Source organism: Scardinius erythrophthalmus (genome assembly GCF_964197995.2).
Source record: "Scardinius erythrophthalmus genome assembly, chromosome: 12".
In the NCBI taxonomy this organism is placed as follows: Eukaryota; Metazoa; Chordata; class Actinopteri; order Cypriniformes; family Leuciscidae; genus Scardinius; species Scardinius erythrophthalmus.
In genome coordinates this window covers 4,376,489-4,391,352 of record NC_138232.1, presented here as the reverse complement: position 1 = coordinate 4,391,352, position 14,864 = coordinate 4,376,489, and the positions used below count along the sequence as shown (strand labels likewise).

Here is a 14,864-nt window from a genome sequence, read left to right as displayed (position 1 = left end):
CTCCCATTATCTTGGAAGAACCAGGATATTATTTAATATAACTCCGATTGTGTTTGGTTGAAAGAAGAAAGTCATTTACACCTAGGATGGCTTGAGGGTGAGTATTATTTTTGGGGTGAACTAACCCTGTAAAAGGATTCTATATATATATATATATACAGTAACAACTGCAGTAAATTACTGGGATTAATAATTACTAATCGTAATTCTGTGGGACGACATTAGATAAATGTTGGAGGGTAAAAACAGAATTTTGAATACTTTATTAATAATAAATTCTACAAAGTTCAGTATAGTTCAGACTGGTGATGTCAGTTTTAATGTAAATTTATGTGCACCTGTATATTCATATGTTCCACAATTGCAAGCATACATCTTAATGTCAATTAAAGCCCCCAAATTCAGAACGATACAAAAATGCTTACATAATCTTATAAAAACACATATTTTTTAAGTATATTACATTCCATCTACTTAAAATATTTATATTCTAGAAGATGAGGCAGTGTGAAACGTCTTGTAGTCATGTTGCCGTCATGTGTGTGTTGTGTTGTGTTGTGAGCTGGTCTGTCAGCTAGGTCATCTCCATGACCTTCTTAATCCAATCCACATAAACAGACACACGGATGAAGATGTTCGGTTGTCCTGTGTGTCCGCAGCGGCGCATGGGTATGATGACTCCCTCTAGAACCCAACAGTCGCTGTTCTGACAGGCCAGAGGGCCACCGTAGTCTCTCTGAAAGAGCGAAAAAGAGGAACGTTACAGTGCACCTGCACACAGCACATCTTACTCATTTCACAATACACACTCACATCTATTGCAAAAGCAGAGCTTGTAACTCATGTAGCCGCACAAACGCATAGAAAGGAAATGTTTGAAGCACTAAATGCTTCACTTTTAAACGCACATTTTGCAAGATTTTTTGCAAGCTAAGCAGAGCGTCTAGATCAGTGCTAGTTTTACATCCAGATTTTAAATGTTTATCATAAAATGCTTAAAATAAATGAAAAAAAACCCACCAAATTTTCTACCAAAAGACTGATGAATTTATCAAAATACTGAGTAAAAATAATTAAGTTTGATTAGACACACAGCATAATATGGGATGCATTTCTACACACACAAAAAAAGCTTATTTATTTACTAACTATGAATGATTATGTGTGCAGTTGCATCTTATTATTTGCATTTGTCAGAACAGACGCACTGGTCTTTACACATGAATCACAACTCACATCAAGTCATATTCGTTTTCAAATTATACAGCAATGCTTTCATTATGTAGTGATTCTTAAAGTCACCATGAATTTAGAATTGACAATTCGTGTTTTTTATGGAATATTGCAGTATTTATTATAAATGATTTTTCCGCACACATCATTATTTTTTTAAATTAATGTGTCTCGTAATCTTTCATCAAAATAAATTCCCTTTTCGAGCTTTCCAAGAACATTTGTTCTTGTTCCAGATGCCGTTTCACTCTGATATGCGTCATAATAGGGAAGAAAAGACTATCGCAGACTTTAACTTATATGGTGTTAAAAGGCATAAAAGCACAGCACAAGCAACAGGTCAGCACATCAGTACCTCACAGGCGCCCACTCCAGCCTGGAACGGCATGGTGCACATCTCATTCTCACGGACACGACCCTTGAAATACGGGTTACAGTCTTTATTGCTCAGTACAGGCATCTGAGCCACATTCAGAACAGTTTCATCCCCTTTTCCTGAGAGAGAGAAGAAGAGAAGATCAATGGTGGGAAGGAAAGGATGCATAACTGGATGGGGGGGTAGATGGAGATCCAAAAAACGATATTTTCAGCATCAGATTTTACATCTAACCGGACGCTATGCATGTGTAGCATTTTTTGTGCACATTGAGAGTGAAAATGATGCACAAGACGAAAACATCACAGCCTTGACCGCTCGCAAAGACCCGCCCCCTTTAGTTACTGTTGCTGTGCCCGACAAGCCACGGCACTCTCACGCCCCAACATGTTCTCACGCAGTGAAATATACATACATATACATTAATCTACTAACTGTACTGACTGCTTTGTCAGACAAAAATGGAGGATTCGGTGGATGGCGGATTATGATTGGTCAATCGCCTGTCAATCAAACTCCCTGCGAAAGGTCATTTACATGATGTTAATTTTGTCTTCTATTCAAATTTCTAGCTTCCTACTTTGGAAAAATGTGAATAAACGTTTTCAGCGGTATATTATCCTCTCTGCTGAACACACATTTGCACTGCCAAATATTATTACAATTTGTAATATATTTAAAAATGTAATTTATTCCTGTGATCAAAGCTGAATTTTCAGCATCATTACTCCAGTCTTCAGTGTCACATGATCCTTCAGAAATCATTCTCATATGGGGATTTGCTGCTCAAGAAACAGTTGTGCTGCTTAATATTTTTGTGGAAACGGTGATACATTTGATGAATAAAAAGTTCAGTAGAACAGCATTTATGCTGAATAGAAGATTATAATTGATTTTTTATCACCTTTTGTTTCTCCCCAACCAGCAATTTCACAGACGGTTCCCTCTGGCACGATGTAGCGCTCAGGAGGAAGACATATCTGAGACACACGGTCATTAAACTGGGCAGGACTGCAGGAGAAGAGAGACATATGTGTCTATTAGAGGGCAAAGATACTTTAAAGAATACCATGGTACACGTCCAAAACCCAGTGTAAATGTGTTTGTGTGTGGTATGAAGTACGTTTCTAGCTGAAGCATGACCAGGTGAGATTCAGACGGGCCACAGACGATCTTGGTGAGAGCAATGGTTTGTCTGTCTGGTTCTCCTTCCTTTGGATCACGGAACAAGGTGCCCATCATAGCACTATATCCTGTGAGCTCGACGTAACTGCATACAATCACAAACAAGCACGTGAACATTTATTAAAACGCCCGTACTCACTGTCCAGCTATGAATCACTGCAGACTGTGAGTTACCAGGAAGAGAAGCATTGTTTGGTGCTGATGACCCATTCAGAATTGACCAGAGAACCTCCACAGAAGTGATTTCCTTTCCTGTGAAGATAAGGAGATTCAATCAGCTCAGAAACCTATTTTACTTCTATGAAGTGACATATTTTGGGCCAGTTTATTTGGGTAGACTAACCGGTCTCTAAGGCTGACGGTCCAGGGAGAGTTTCCAGGTGTGCCGCCCACTATTCTTAACTTGGACTTGACACGACGGTCGTCACGCTTTCCACACTCGTTAAACACAACCTCCGCTGTTTACACACACAGATTATTATATTAGAAGCACAAGTGCACACATCAGAGTCTGTACTACTCTCTGTATAATGTTTTTGACTTACTTGTTGGCCCGATGATTGGCACTTTCTCTCCAGCTATTACAATATAAAGGAGCAATATAAATATAACAATATAAATAATAATAATACATTATTATAAATCATTTAATCACTTATAATTACTATCATCAATGTATAATTCTAAATAATAAATGATTATAAATAAATAAAAACGAATAATTATTAATAATTCGCCTTTGGCTAAGCCACGCCCTAGAATGTAGATTGACCAATCACAGCGCAGCCAAGAACGAGCTCCGACAGAGGTCCGACACTTTTTCACAGCGCTCCATTGACTTTAACGCAGGCGTCTCATATTTTTGGTCTTGGCAGGCTATTACCGTCGTAGTTTTATCAAAAATATGGTTAAACGTTGTGCCTGGGGCATTTGTAACACAGATACGCGTTTCCCAGAGAGGTTGGAGGGGGGTGTCCGTTTTTTTCCCTTCCCAAAACCGATTTCAAATCCTGACAAGTGTTGTCTTTGGATTAAACTGTGTGTGTGGACGTCCTCACAGTCAGGTAAACCCCTCAAGGATCAACAAGCACACTTTTGTGTGCTCTAAGGTAAATTTAGATTTTAACCTTACTGTAAAGTTATACTAGTTAGACAGTTATATGCTGTTTGTTTTAGCTAACTTTGTTATTCAAGATACAAACACCTAACGTTAACGTTAGGTGTTTGTATCTTGAATAACACAGTTAGCTAACATCCAGCCGCTAGTCAAAACATACAATCCTGACTTACGTGATAAATAAACTATCGCTAAGCTTGCTTGCTAGCACCTCGATTCTTCATTAACGTAATTAGGGTAGAGAACCGAAATCATAACCTAAAACAGCATAAAACTGTCTAACTAGCATTATAACTTGTATAACTTGACGGGAAATTTAAAAGCAAATTTACCTTAGAGCACACAAAAGTGTGCTTGTTGATCCTTGAGGGGTTTACCTGACTGTGAGGACGTCCACACACACAGTTTAATCCAAAGACGACACTTGTCAGGATTTGAAATCGGTTTTGGGAAGGGAAAAAAACGGACACCCCCCTCCAACCTCTCTGGGAAACGCGTATCTGTGTTACAAATGCCCCAGGCACAACGTTTAACCATATTTTTGATAAAACTACGACGGTAATAGCCTGCCAAGACCAAAAATATGAGACGCCTGCGTTAAAGTCAATGGAGCGCTGTGAAAAAGTGTCGGACCTCTGTCGGAGCTCGTTCTTGGCTGCGCTGTGATTGGTCAATCTACATTCTAGGGCGTGGCTTAGCCAAAGGTGAATTGTGCTTGCAGAATTTCACAAAAATATTTAATTTCCCACATTTCTCCATTTATTCTTGCGCCAGAGCAAACTCTGTTTTTGCCATTAAAAAACTACTTTCAAGATTTACTAAAGACATGCAGTGAAAAATTAGCGCTGAAAAGGCATGGGCACAGTTATTTTTGCAAATGACCTTATTGCACATGCATTTGTAGTTTCAAGTTGCATTTTTAGTTGCAAGTTTCCCTTTCAGATGCTAAATTTATGCGAGGAGTGTATTCAAATGAATCACAAAAGGTGATTTACTAAGGTTTGCGCTCGTCAATTTACTGGTATTTGCGCCATTATTTAACGGCCAAAAAACAGCATGTCTAAACGGGTCCCTATGCTTTTCCACTCTTTCAACTTTAGTTAGTGTGTAATATTGATGAAAAAAGATCTGCAAGGTTACTCGAAAGGGAGATATTTTATTTAACAGAATCCACTTTCCAAGAACTACAACGAAGGACTCGCTTGGACTACAACGTGTTTTTTTCCGGGCTTTGTGAAGTCATAATGTTACTCATTTAAATAATCCTCGCCCACGGAATAGGCAAAAAAGGTGCAAGGCCCGGTTGAGCTGCATTAGAGAAGACAGTGTTGTCGCTATGTCATAGAGACGCTGTTTTGTCCACCACGTTTCCAAAACTCACTTGTTTGACCTTCTGACAAACCTAGAGTGCTCCAAATTGACAACGTTTATCTGTGTGCTGCACATTTTACGGGGAACAGCTTCCAGAACCTAAGAGAGTACAATGCAGGCTACACACTGAAGCTTCTCCTGAAATAGAGCAGTTTCCACTTTGTAGGGGCCAATCTGTTGTTTATGGATCATAACTTGTAAATATGTCTTATTATTTGTAGTTGTGGGCTAGCCTCCGCTAGCCTGCTAACTAACATTACAGTATTAATGTGGTGTTTTTGTAAGCTCTCGCTTTTCTAAGACGGTTTGGAAAATGAACCTTGGTTTTGTGATCAATTACTGTTTGCATTACCATAGTTTTCCAACAAATATCATGATTAAATGGTGTATAACCTTTCTAAAATGTATAAGAAAATTACAAAAAAACCAAAAACATACCACTCTGAAACATTTGAAATTGACGGCTTCCTTAATATTTACACCTGAGCAGATGAAACTCATGGTTATGGTAAGAGGCGAGACATTTCCTGAACACGCGGTGCCAATCACAACACACTGGGCCAGCTAACCAATCACAGCACATTTCATATTTCGGAAGGAGGGGCTTCATCGAAACAAGAACCGAATGCTGCGTTCGAATCAGACTGAGGTGCTGTAATGAAGTTAAAACGTGTGAAAAATAATGTTTGGTTTTTTTTAACAATCAAGCATGAAAGCATATTCTAGTACACCCCAAAAACAAGACTTTGTAAAATGGCATAGTAGGACCTCTTTTTTCCTCTTATTTTCCTAAACACTGATTTGCGCTGCTCTTGGTAGATTGTGTTGGTCATTATGTAAATGATCTGACTGCATCTGTGTTCTTTAATTTGCTCGTCGTCAGTAATCACTTTTTCATCGCTTTTTTGGAATTGCGCTCTCACACTAATTTGCTCTGATTAGTAAATCTGGCCCTTAAACTTCTGCTCACGGATCCTGTGTGGGTCTGGTTATTAGAGGCTAAAAGAGCAGAAATGACTGAATTAGATTTAAAAAAGCATCTATAAACACGGTAACTTTACCACACTGCTTGATGGCGCAGTAGTCAAATTCAGTCTTGGGGTCAGAGGTGTAGCACCAGGGTCCGTGGTGGTCTCCGTCAGGGTTCCTGCAGTAGTTGTCGGTCAGATTGGCCTCTGGGTGTGTTTCGGGGTTTATCCTGCAAATATATGTCCATAAATTATCTTGAATATATGTCATACAGTAATAAACCTGCTTTAGATGAGACAAACAAGAATGGATAGCTTAATTCTGCGGTTAAATTGACATTTTCCTATATTTATTTTACTTAACTTAGTAATTTTCCATAGGATAATACACGCTTTATGCATTTGTGTGATCCTATGGTGAACATTTGTTAGACTTACTTGGTTTTGTGAGGTGTATTGACGCTCCATTTCTGGCAGAGAATACCTTTACGTGTCTTGCGGACAACACCCCGATAGTTTTTGCCGATTTCATTATAGCAATCTAGATTATGGAGGGAATAAAATCTGGTTATTTACAATACTGTTCAAAAGTTTGAGCTAAGTACGTTTTTTAATGTTTTAAAAGATGTCTCTTCTGCTCACCAATGCTGCATTTACATGATCAAAAATACAGTAAAAACAGTAATATTGTGAAATATATATTACACTATAAAATAACTTAAAATGTCATTTATTCCTGTGATCAAAGCTGAATTTTCAGCATCATTACTCCAGTCTTCAGTGTCACATGATCCTTCAGAAATCATTATAATATGATGATTTGCTGCTCAAGAAACATCAAAATCAATTTTGAAAACCGTAGTGCAGCTTCATGTTTTTGTAAAAAAGCATGACACATTTTTTTTCAGGAAAGAGAAAGTAAAAAAAACAGCATTTATTTGAATAAGAAATATTTTAAACATTTTAAGCGTCTTTACTGTCACTTTGATCAATTTAATGTGTCCTTGCTGAATAAAAAAGCCCAGACTTTTGAACGGCAGTGTATGTACAGTCATTATGAAGTGTGAGCTGAGATTTTCTGCAAAGTTTTCTCTTCCCACAAAGCACAGTCAAAATGTCTCTTTAAAAACTGAAAGTGCAGTTGATGTTTTTAATCACTAGTGGGCGCCAGCTGTACCCTCGGCCTCGATGTCGTCAGCGCAGCGTTTGATCTGCAGGCACAGAGCCGTCCTCATGTCAGAGATGGACGTGAAACACCAGGGCGCCTCCGAACCGTCCGGGTTACGGCAGTAGTTCTCCTCCAGACCCCTAAAGGTGGAAAGAGGAAAGAAAGAGAAAAGTCAGTTCTATAGATTTTCAGGACATATTCAAGCCCCTCTCGACTCACTTGCACTCGTAGGTTTTGGGGAAGAACGGGTGTTCGTGGGGTTTCTGGGCGTCCCAGCGCTGACAAGGGATTCCAGAGGTTGTTTCGTTGACTTTGCCCCTGTAATCCTCTCCACGACCCCGAAAACAGTTAGTGGTGTAGCCGGAGCGAAAACGCCGCTTGGGAGACTCGGCTGCAGGATGAAAGGAGAGTCTCTACTTGTTAAAATGACTTTAGTTGGTAGAATAGTAGGATACTGGACAGATGCTGTCCTACCAACTCTATATTCTAAAGCTCCTGATGGATCAGTCGTTGCATATTCATAAGGAATAATACTGTAGTCCGTCTTGCGAACCCAATGCAATAAACTGCTATTAATGTAGTGCTCTCGAGTTTCCGATTTTCGATTATTTAGTTGTCTCTTTGAAAAGCACTGATGCGATTGGAAATGACAGTGATGTCCCTGGGAAGATGAAGATCTGTGTCCTTTAAACAGAATGAATGAATAATAATCCAAATGATTTGCATGGAGATTGAAATTCATGCACTGCTAACAGAATGCAAACAACTGTTAAAGGTTATTAGTGTTATGCAAGCATTTTAAAGTTGACTTTGCATCAAAACTGTTTGGAAAGCGGACTTAGAAGAATGTATTTGTTCAAGTTAATCTCTGATATGTGTCTCTATAAACTTTGACTTTTGAACTAAGCTCTCATGGACACGTGGATATTGCTTCACAAAGCCTACGCTAACCCTACTGTATATCCTGCATGTAAAGTGCTTCTGTTTACAGTCTTTATCTTATAAAGAATGATAAAACCAAAGAGGTCACGGTTTGCTGCTGGTCAGATGCTCTAACTATATCATACTCTTCCAAAAAAAGTTCAGTAATGATCAGTACAGAACCCTAGGCTTCTCGACTCAATATTATAAAGAACCCTTTATGCCCAAAATATTCTATATAAGGGGATAATATGTCTTCTATAGGGCTTTTCACACTTGAAATATTTAACATAACATTCTAACAAAGCTTTGTTTGACCCTGTCACAAAAGCAGTGCTAACCGTGCTCCGGAGCTCATAACCTGCTAACCTTGCTCATAACCCTGGGTAAAAAGTGGTGCTAACCCCGCGTCTAAATTAGGTGTGAAACCTTTCTTTACCCAGGGTTAAAAGCGGGGTTTAGAACGATGATAACCCGGGGTTAAGCGCAGTGTGAAAAGGACTAATGATTGCATTATGCTTTCATGTTTAATGGGTTATTTCAACTATGTTTACAAGCTGCTTCATTCATAACATTTTATTAAAATTAAAAATGAATTAAAACTAAATTACTTAATTCAAACTAAATACATAAAATGAACCAATGATGGGAATCCCTTAAAGGTTATATATATGAAGTGCCTGATGGAACTCTATATAGAACCTTTTCTTCAGATATTGCTACAAATTATTATAAAATGCATGTTCTTACTTTGACGACAATTGAAAAATAGCTGTGCATTCAAACAAGATAAACTTTTATCCAAGCAACACAGATATTGCTAATATTTTGTTACAGTATAGTGGTTTTACCAGTGCAGTATTAGTTTTTTGAGGCTTATAAAATCACACATTTTATTTATTGAATCATTTATTTATTATCAGCGGCAAGGTTATCTTCATGCCGGAAACAAAGTAAGTACCAAAAGTCATGCAATTAAAAGACAAACCCTATATGAGACATTTAATTGTAAAGTACTATGAAATGAAATATTTCTCCGCGTGGTGAGGATCAGAAATACTCACGGCACTTGCGTATATCACAGCTCTCTCTCTCCACCATCGGGTCAGTGGTGTAGCACCAGGGCACCGGAGACGCGTCCGGGTTACGGCAATAGTTATCATCTAAGCTTTTATCAGGATATCTGGTTACACAAACATCAGGCACAAAGACATTTTACATTATTATTTCAGCATCCACTAAAAATTACTGCAACACCAGTTGATTAAAATTCAGTGCAAAAAATGGTTCCTAAAATTGCAGTTGCTTCTGCAGCATTTGAGCGCAGACACAGACATGATAATCTTTCATCCAATGCAATTACATTCTGACATTATTAAAATCACCTTATTTTTATGGAATATTGACATTAACATTTAAGATATAATATTTTTTCTTGTTCCAGAATCCGCTTCACTCGGATATACGTCACAATTGAGAGGAAAAGACTATCTCATCTTCTGTTTCGTGTCGTCTTTAAGTGTGACTTTAGGGCTATGGTTCATGGTTATGTTATATTTACTTTTCTGGCTGGTAGATGTGTTGATGAGGATACTGCTGGTCCCATCTCTGACACTCTTTACCGTTCACCGTGTGATCCACCTGACCTCTGTAGTCTTCTCCATTACATGTGATGCACACCTCTAATGCAGAAACATCATTTATAACTGTGCAAGTGAAAACGCTCTTAAAATGACACTGCGCTGCCAGTCTGAGTATTGAGCCTCACCGTCTTTGCACTGAGGGATGTCGCAGCTCTCATATCTGCGTTCGGGGTCAGTCGTGTAGCACCATGGGCCGATGCGGTCGCCATCTGGATTACGACAATAGTTCAGCTCCAGGCCATTAGTAGCAGACGGAGTCCATCTATTCCAAACATCACTCTAATGTCATTATAAGAATCAAAGAATCAAAGAGTAATATATATATATATATACACTACTGTTTATTCAGCAAGCATGCATTCAATTGATGAAAAGTGTCAGTAAAGACATTTATAATGTTACAAAAGGTTTCTATTTCAAATAAATGCTTTGCTTAAACTTTCTATTCATCAAAGTATCCTGAAAAAACAAACATGTATCACGGTTTCCACAAAAATATTAAGCAACTGTTTTCAACATTGATAATAATAATGAATGTTTCTTGAGCAGCAAATCATCATATTAGAATGATATGATGAGCATGCCTTAGTGAGCATGAGAGACTATTTCAAGTTTCAAAACATCCTATTTACTTTCTTAATACACAATATTGATCTTAATGTGCATGATTTATCAGTGCATGCTTAATTCTTAATTCTGAGAAAAGCTTGTTCATCATTTGTTTGCAGATGCAACTTGGTTTGATATTTTGTATCTAACGCAATGACATTCAGACAGTTTTAAAAGTGTCCTTTCGAGACCACTGTAAGTATCGCTGTCTTACAAATAAATAATAAAAAACAACAGTTTCAAATACAAAATCTTTACATGAGGCTACATTTTTGTAACATATTATGCATGACGTCTGACTCATACCTGTGGTCATGAGGGAATTTCGACCACCACTGTTGACATGTTCGTCCACTTCTAGTCGTCGACACTTTCCCTCGATAGTCTTCTCCTTTACCCACGATGCACTTCCTTACATAGACTGAGTACAGGAGAACATTGACTTTCTGATACTTTATAAAACCGACAAAATCTACTGAAACACATTTCCAGAAGCAATTTTTGACCTTTCATCTCATATAGGTCACAGTTCACGTTTCTCTTGACGTCTGCATTGTCTCCGTCGCCCACCCAGGGCAGATGTTTACACACCACGGATGGACGAAACTCATAATTGAAAGCTCTGTAAAGTTCACATTTTTGTCAGAAAGCTTCACTCAAATACTTATTGTAAAAAAATTCTTACAGATAATATATTAAAAGGGGTGGTTGATTATGATTTCACTTTTCTAACTTTAGTTAGTGTGTAATGTTGGGGTTTGAGCATAAACAACATCTGCAAAGTTACAACGCTCAAAGTTCAAAGCAAAGAGAGATATTTGCTTTTAAAGAAATCGCTTTTTAAGGACTACAACAAACGGCTGGTAGAGACTACACGACATTCCCCCCGGGTTAGTGACATCACCAACCCTAGAATTTACATAAACCCCGCCCCCGGGAATGTGATTTATAGATTATCATGACAAGCTACATAAAATCATCAAAAAAACATTCAGAAATGCTGTCTACATGTTGTCACTTCTTGAGTCTCTCAATCTTTGTCTGAGTCCGGTTTGAACATAAAAGGCAAAACGTTTTTTAAATTTGAAGTGCATGAGGTTCTGCTAACACAAGAGCTGTTGAAGCTCCGCCCTCTGTGCCGGGAGCAGCAGCTCATTTGCATTTAAAGGGACAGACACAAAAACAGAGCGTTTTTTTTCTCACCCTCAAAAAGTGACAACATGCTATAAAAATATCTGTGGGGTATTTTGAGCTAAAACTTCACATACACACTCTGGGGACATAAGACACTTATTTTGTGAAAAGGGCATTATACCACCCCTTTAATATATTACACTTTCATGACAGTTTTAAAAAGTGCAGTTTGTAATAATGTCAAATTCATAGTTTTACTTTAAACTGCATTTTAAATCAACGTTTTAATAATCATTTGTCATGCTTTAAACTTTGATTATAATTTTAACTGTAGTGTGTTATTTGTTAAAGTTAATATATTTTAAATTGCAAAAGACAACATAATTCTGAAAAGTGTAAAGTGTACTAAAGTCCTAATTAAGTGAGACAAACCCCTCCTCACGAAACAACTAATTACATTTAATATAAATTTAAATGAACACATTTTCATTAAATAGTAAATAAAAGTGGGGAAACGAGACCTGCATTCTGGACTCTCTGTGCAGCGTTTAGCACAATCCTCCAAAGTGATTCCCGGAAGTTCCGTCAGGCGGTTTACGTTCCAGGATTTCAGAACCAGCTCTCTCCCCTCAGATCGCTGGAAATCATTGAGTGCGCTGCGGTGTGCTGTTAAAACACATCAGAACGGATGAACTCTAGTCACTACTGCCAACATGCTTTAAGTCAAGTCACCTTTATTTCTATAGCGCTTTATTCAAAACAGACTGTATCAAAGCAGTGATAACAGGAACATGATTCAATGATTCAAACACACAGCAGCTCTAAAAGAAAATAGTGTGGTTGTTCAGCTGAAGTCAGTTCAGTGTTGATTCAGTTCCACTGTAAAGATCATCAATTATTACATAAGTTAATTTAATCTATAAAGCAGTTCTCCTCCTCATAGCTTTAAAATAAAAGTTGTATATACTTTGATATATACTGGTACTAGATTTATTTACCATGCTATTCAGATAATGTTATTTGTTTTAAAAAAAATTTACCACTTTGGATATAATATCAAGTTGAAACTCTTAAAGTTTTTGGTCCCAAAACCAATTACTTAATACTTTCTGTGGCAGTTATTAAATGAAAACAATGCTGTCTAAAATATAATGAACTGTAACACTTTACAGTAAGGTCTCATTTGTTAACATTAGTTAATGTATTAACTAACATGAACTAAAAAGGATCAATACATTTATTACTGTTTTTATTCATCTTTGTTAATGTTATTAATAGAAATACAGTTGTTCATGATTTGTTCATGTTAGTGACTAACTAATGTTAACAAATACAACTTCTGATTTTATTAATATATTAGTACAGGTTGAAATGAACATTAACTCTAAAAAAATGCTGGGTTGTTTTAACCCAGTTTTGGGTCAAAATCGGACGGACCCAAACGGTGGATTAAAAATGCAATTAAAACATTTAACCCAACGGCTGGGTTTGTCCATTTGACCCAAAATTGGGTTAAAACAACCCAGCATTGGTAAGTGTATTAAATGCTGTAGAAGTATTGTTGATTGTTAGTTCATGTTAACTAAAGTATAGCTTATTGTAAAACATTTTTACAGTGCATGTCCATAAACATGCAATAGCCACGGTGCGTTGTCTAAAAACCCCTTTTGCCACATTATTATTAGTGAATCCAGCACACTCTTTATGATAATTTTTGTGCCGGCTTATAACGCTGTAATGTTGTGTGTGACCCCTCAGAGGTGCTTAAACACACATGACCTTTGGATCTGTAAACTACATCTGTTTCACAAAATTCCCAGTGGCACGATACGATCACGCAGTGATGCCCAAATAACTCCACAGTAAACAGAATCTGACACAGCTGTAACACATATGCTTGTGTTTAAATCCATTACACATCCATATGAACATGTGCCTGTGTGCATGACCAAAAAATACGTGACTTAGCCACAATTTCATTTGCTTACAAGAGTACTTTGGAAGTGACAGAAATACCATTTTCTTTCATATCATATATGGCACTGAATCACATTCTCTTACCATGGTATTTCCACATTTTTACTTTGTTTGTCAGAGTTACTCAACTGAAATATTATATTTAAAACATCATATTTAAATAAACTTTGTTAAATGGATCAATCAACGCTGTTCCTTACAAAAATATACCATGGTAACTATAGTTTTAGCTAAAATAGCACAGTTACTGCAGTTATTTGAATTAGTTATTACAACTATAAAATCATAATGATTTAGTATAGGATCTTTAACCATAGTTTGGTGTTTGAGTAGAAGTATTTACCATGGTAAACCATTACCATGGTAAATACTTGTAAGGAGTAACACATGTTCTCTGGCTGTTTGGGATTTGAGCTACGCACTGTTTGTCTAAAAAAACACAATTTAATGAATTAACACACTCAATGTGAAAAGACACTATTATTTCTGAGAGGATTGATCTTACCAGGAACTGCATCAGGCCAAAGCACCAGCGCTGTGAGAAAGAAGAGTGAAATCATGGTATAAGAGCTGCGTTTCTCCAACAGCAGAGCTCATCTGAGGGACTTTGATTCTTCTCCACTGATGAACTGATGAAGGGGGTGTGTGTTTACTCGGACAGAACGGGACATTTCCCAATAAAGACGGCTCAAGTAAACATGCCAAAAACACATAATAACAACACATTCTCATCATTAATAGCCTAATAATAATAAATATTAACTCATAATTAGTGCTGTTTATTAATACATTTATTAATTTATATCTTTATTTGTAATTGTTATTTTTTGTTCTTATATCATCCTGTTACGGATTTCTACCTAATTTGTTTGAAAGACAACACTGATCTTTTTTAAAAGTACAATCGACTTGGATGTTTAAGTAATTTCAACTTAAATTACATATAAACCGACTTAAAACATTTTGTTGAATCTTGTATAACTTATTTTGATGAGTTAAAGCAATGTAAAAACATGTTGTCATAACTTATTGATCATATACTTTTTTTACAGTTAGGCTATGAGTAGGCTAATCAAATCATTCAGTCATAGAATCATTCAACCGATTCGTGCAAAATAGGTTTTCATGACCAAAACTAATATTTTTATGCTCTATTAAAAAT

At 37.0% G+C, this 14,864-nt stretch overlaps 1 protein-coding gene across 1 annotated transcript; it reads right to left on the bottom strand.

Moving 5' to 3' along the window:
• Nucleotides 1-234: 234 nt before the first annotated feature.
• On the bottom strand, nucleotides 235-14,333 carry mst1 (macrophage stimulating 1). Its single transcript, XM_081380627.1, has 18 exons — nucleotides 14,208-14,333; nucleotides 12,247-12,391; nucleotides 11,098-11,213; nucleotides 10,898-11,012; nucleotides 10,108-10,244; nucleotides 9,901-10,021; nucleotides 9,404-9,522; nucleotides 7,638-7,809; nucleotides 7,428-7,558; nucleotides 6,689-6,791; nucleotides 6,344-6,480; nucleotides 3,340-3,372; nucleotides 3,138-3,252; nucleotides 2,969-3,046; nucleotides 2,733-2,879; nucleotides 2,514-2,620; nucleotides 1,589-1,728; nucleotides 235-736 (listed from the first exon to the last, which is right to left on the bottom strand). Exons 1-18 carry the CDS (start codon nucleotides 14,260-14,262, stop codon nucleotides 575-577), a joined length of 2,133 nt encoding a protein of 710 aa, XP_081236753.1. The 5' UTR covers nucleotides 14,263-14,333; the 3' UTR covers nucleotides 235-574.
• Nucleotides 14,334-14,864: the final 531 nt, after the last annotated feature.

Excerpts from the sequence above, each read along its gene's own strand:
- mst1 (XM_081380627.1), bottom strand. The coding sequence starts at position 14,262 with ATGATTTCACTCTTCTTTCTCACAGCGCTGGTGCTTTGGCCTGATGCA. Across the intron at positions 11,013-11,097 it reads TGACCTATATGAGATGAAAG|TCTATGTAAGGAAGTGCATC; the intron begins GTCAAAAATTGC and ends TCCTGTACTCAG. Across the intron at positions 9,523-9,900 it reads CACATCTACCAGCCAGAAAA|ATATCCTGATAAAAGCTTAG; the intron begins GTAAATATAACA and ends TTGTGTAACCAG.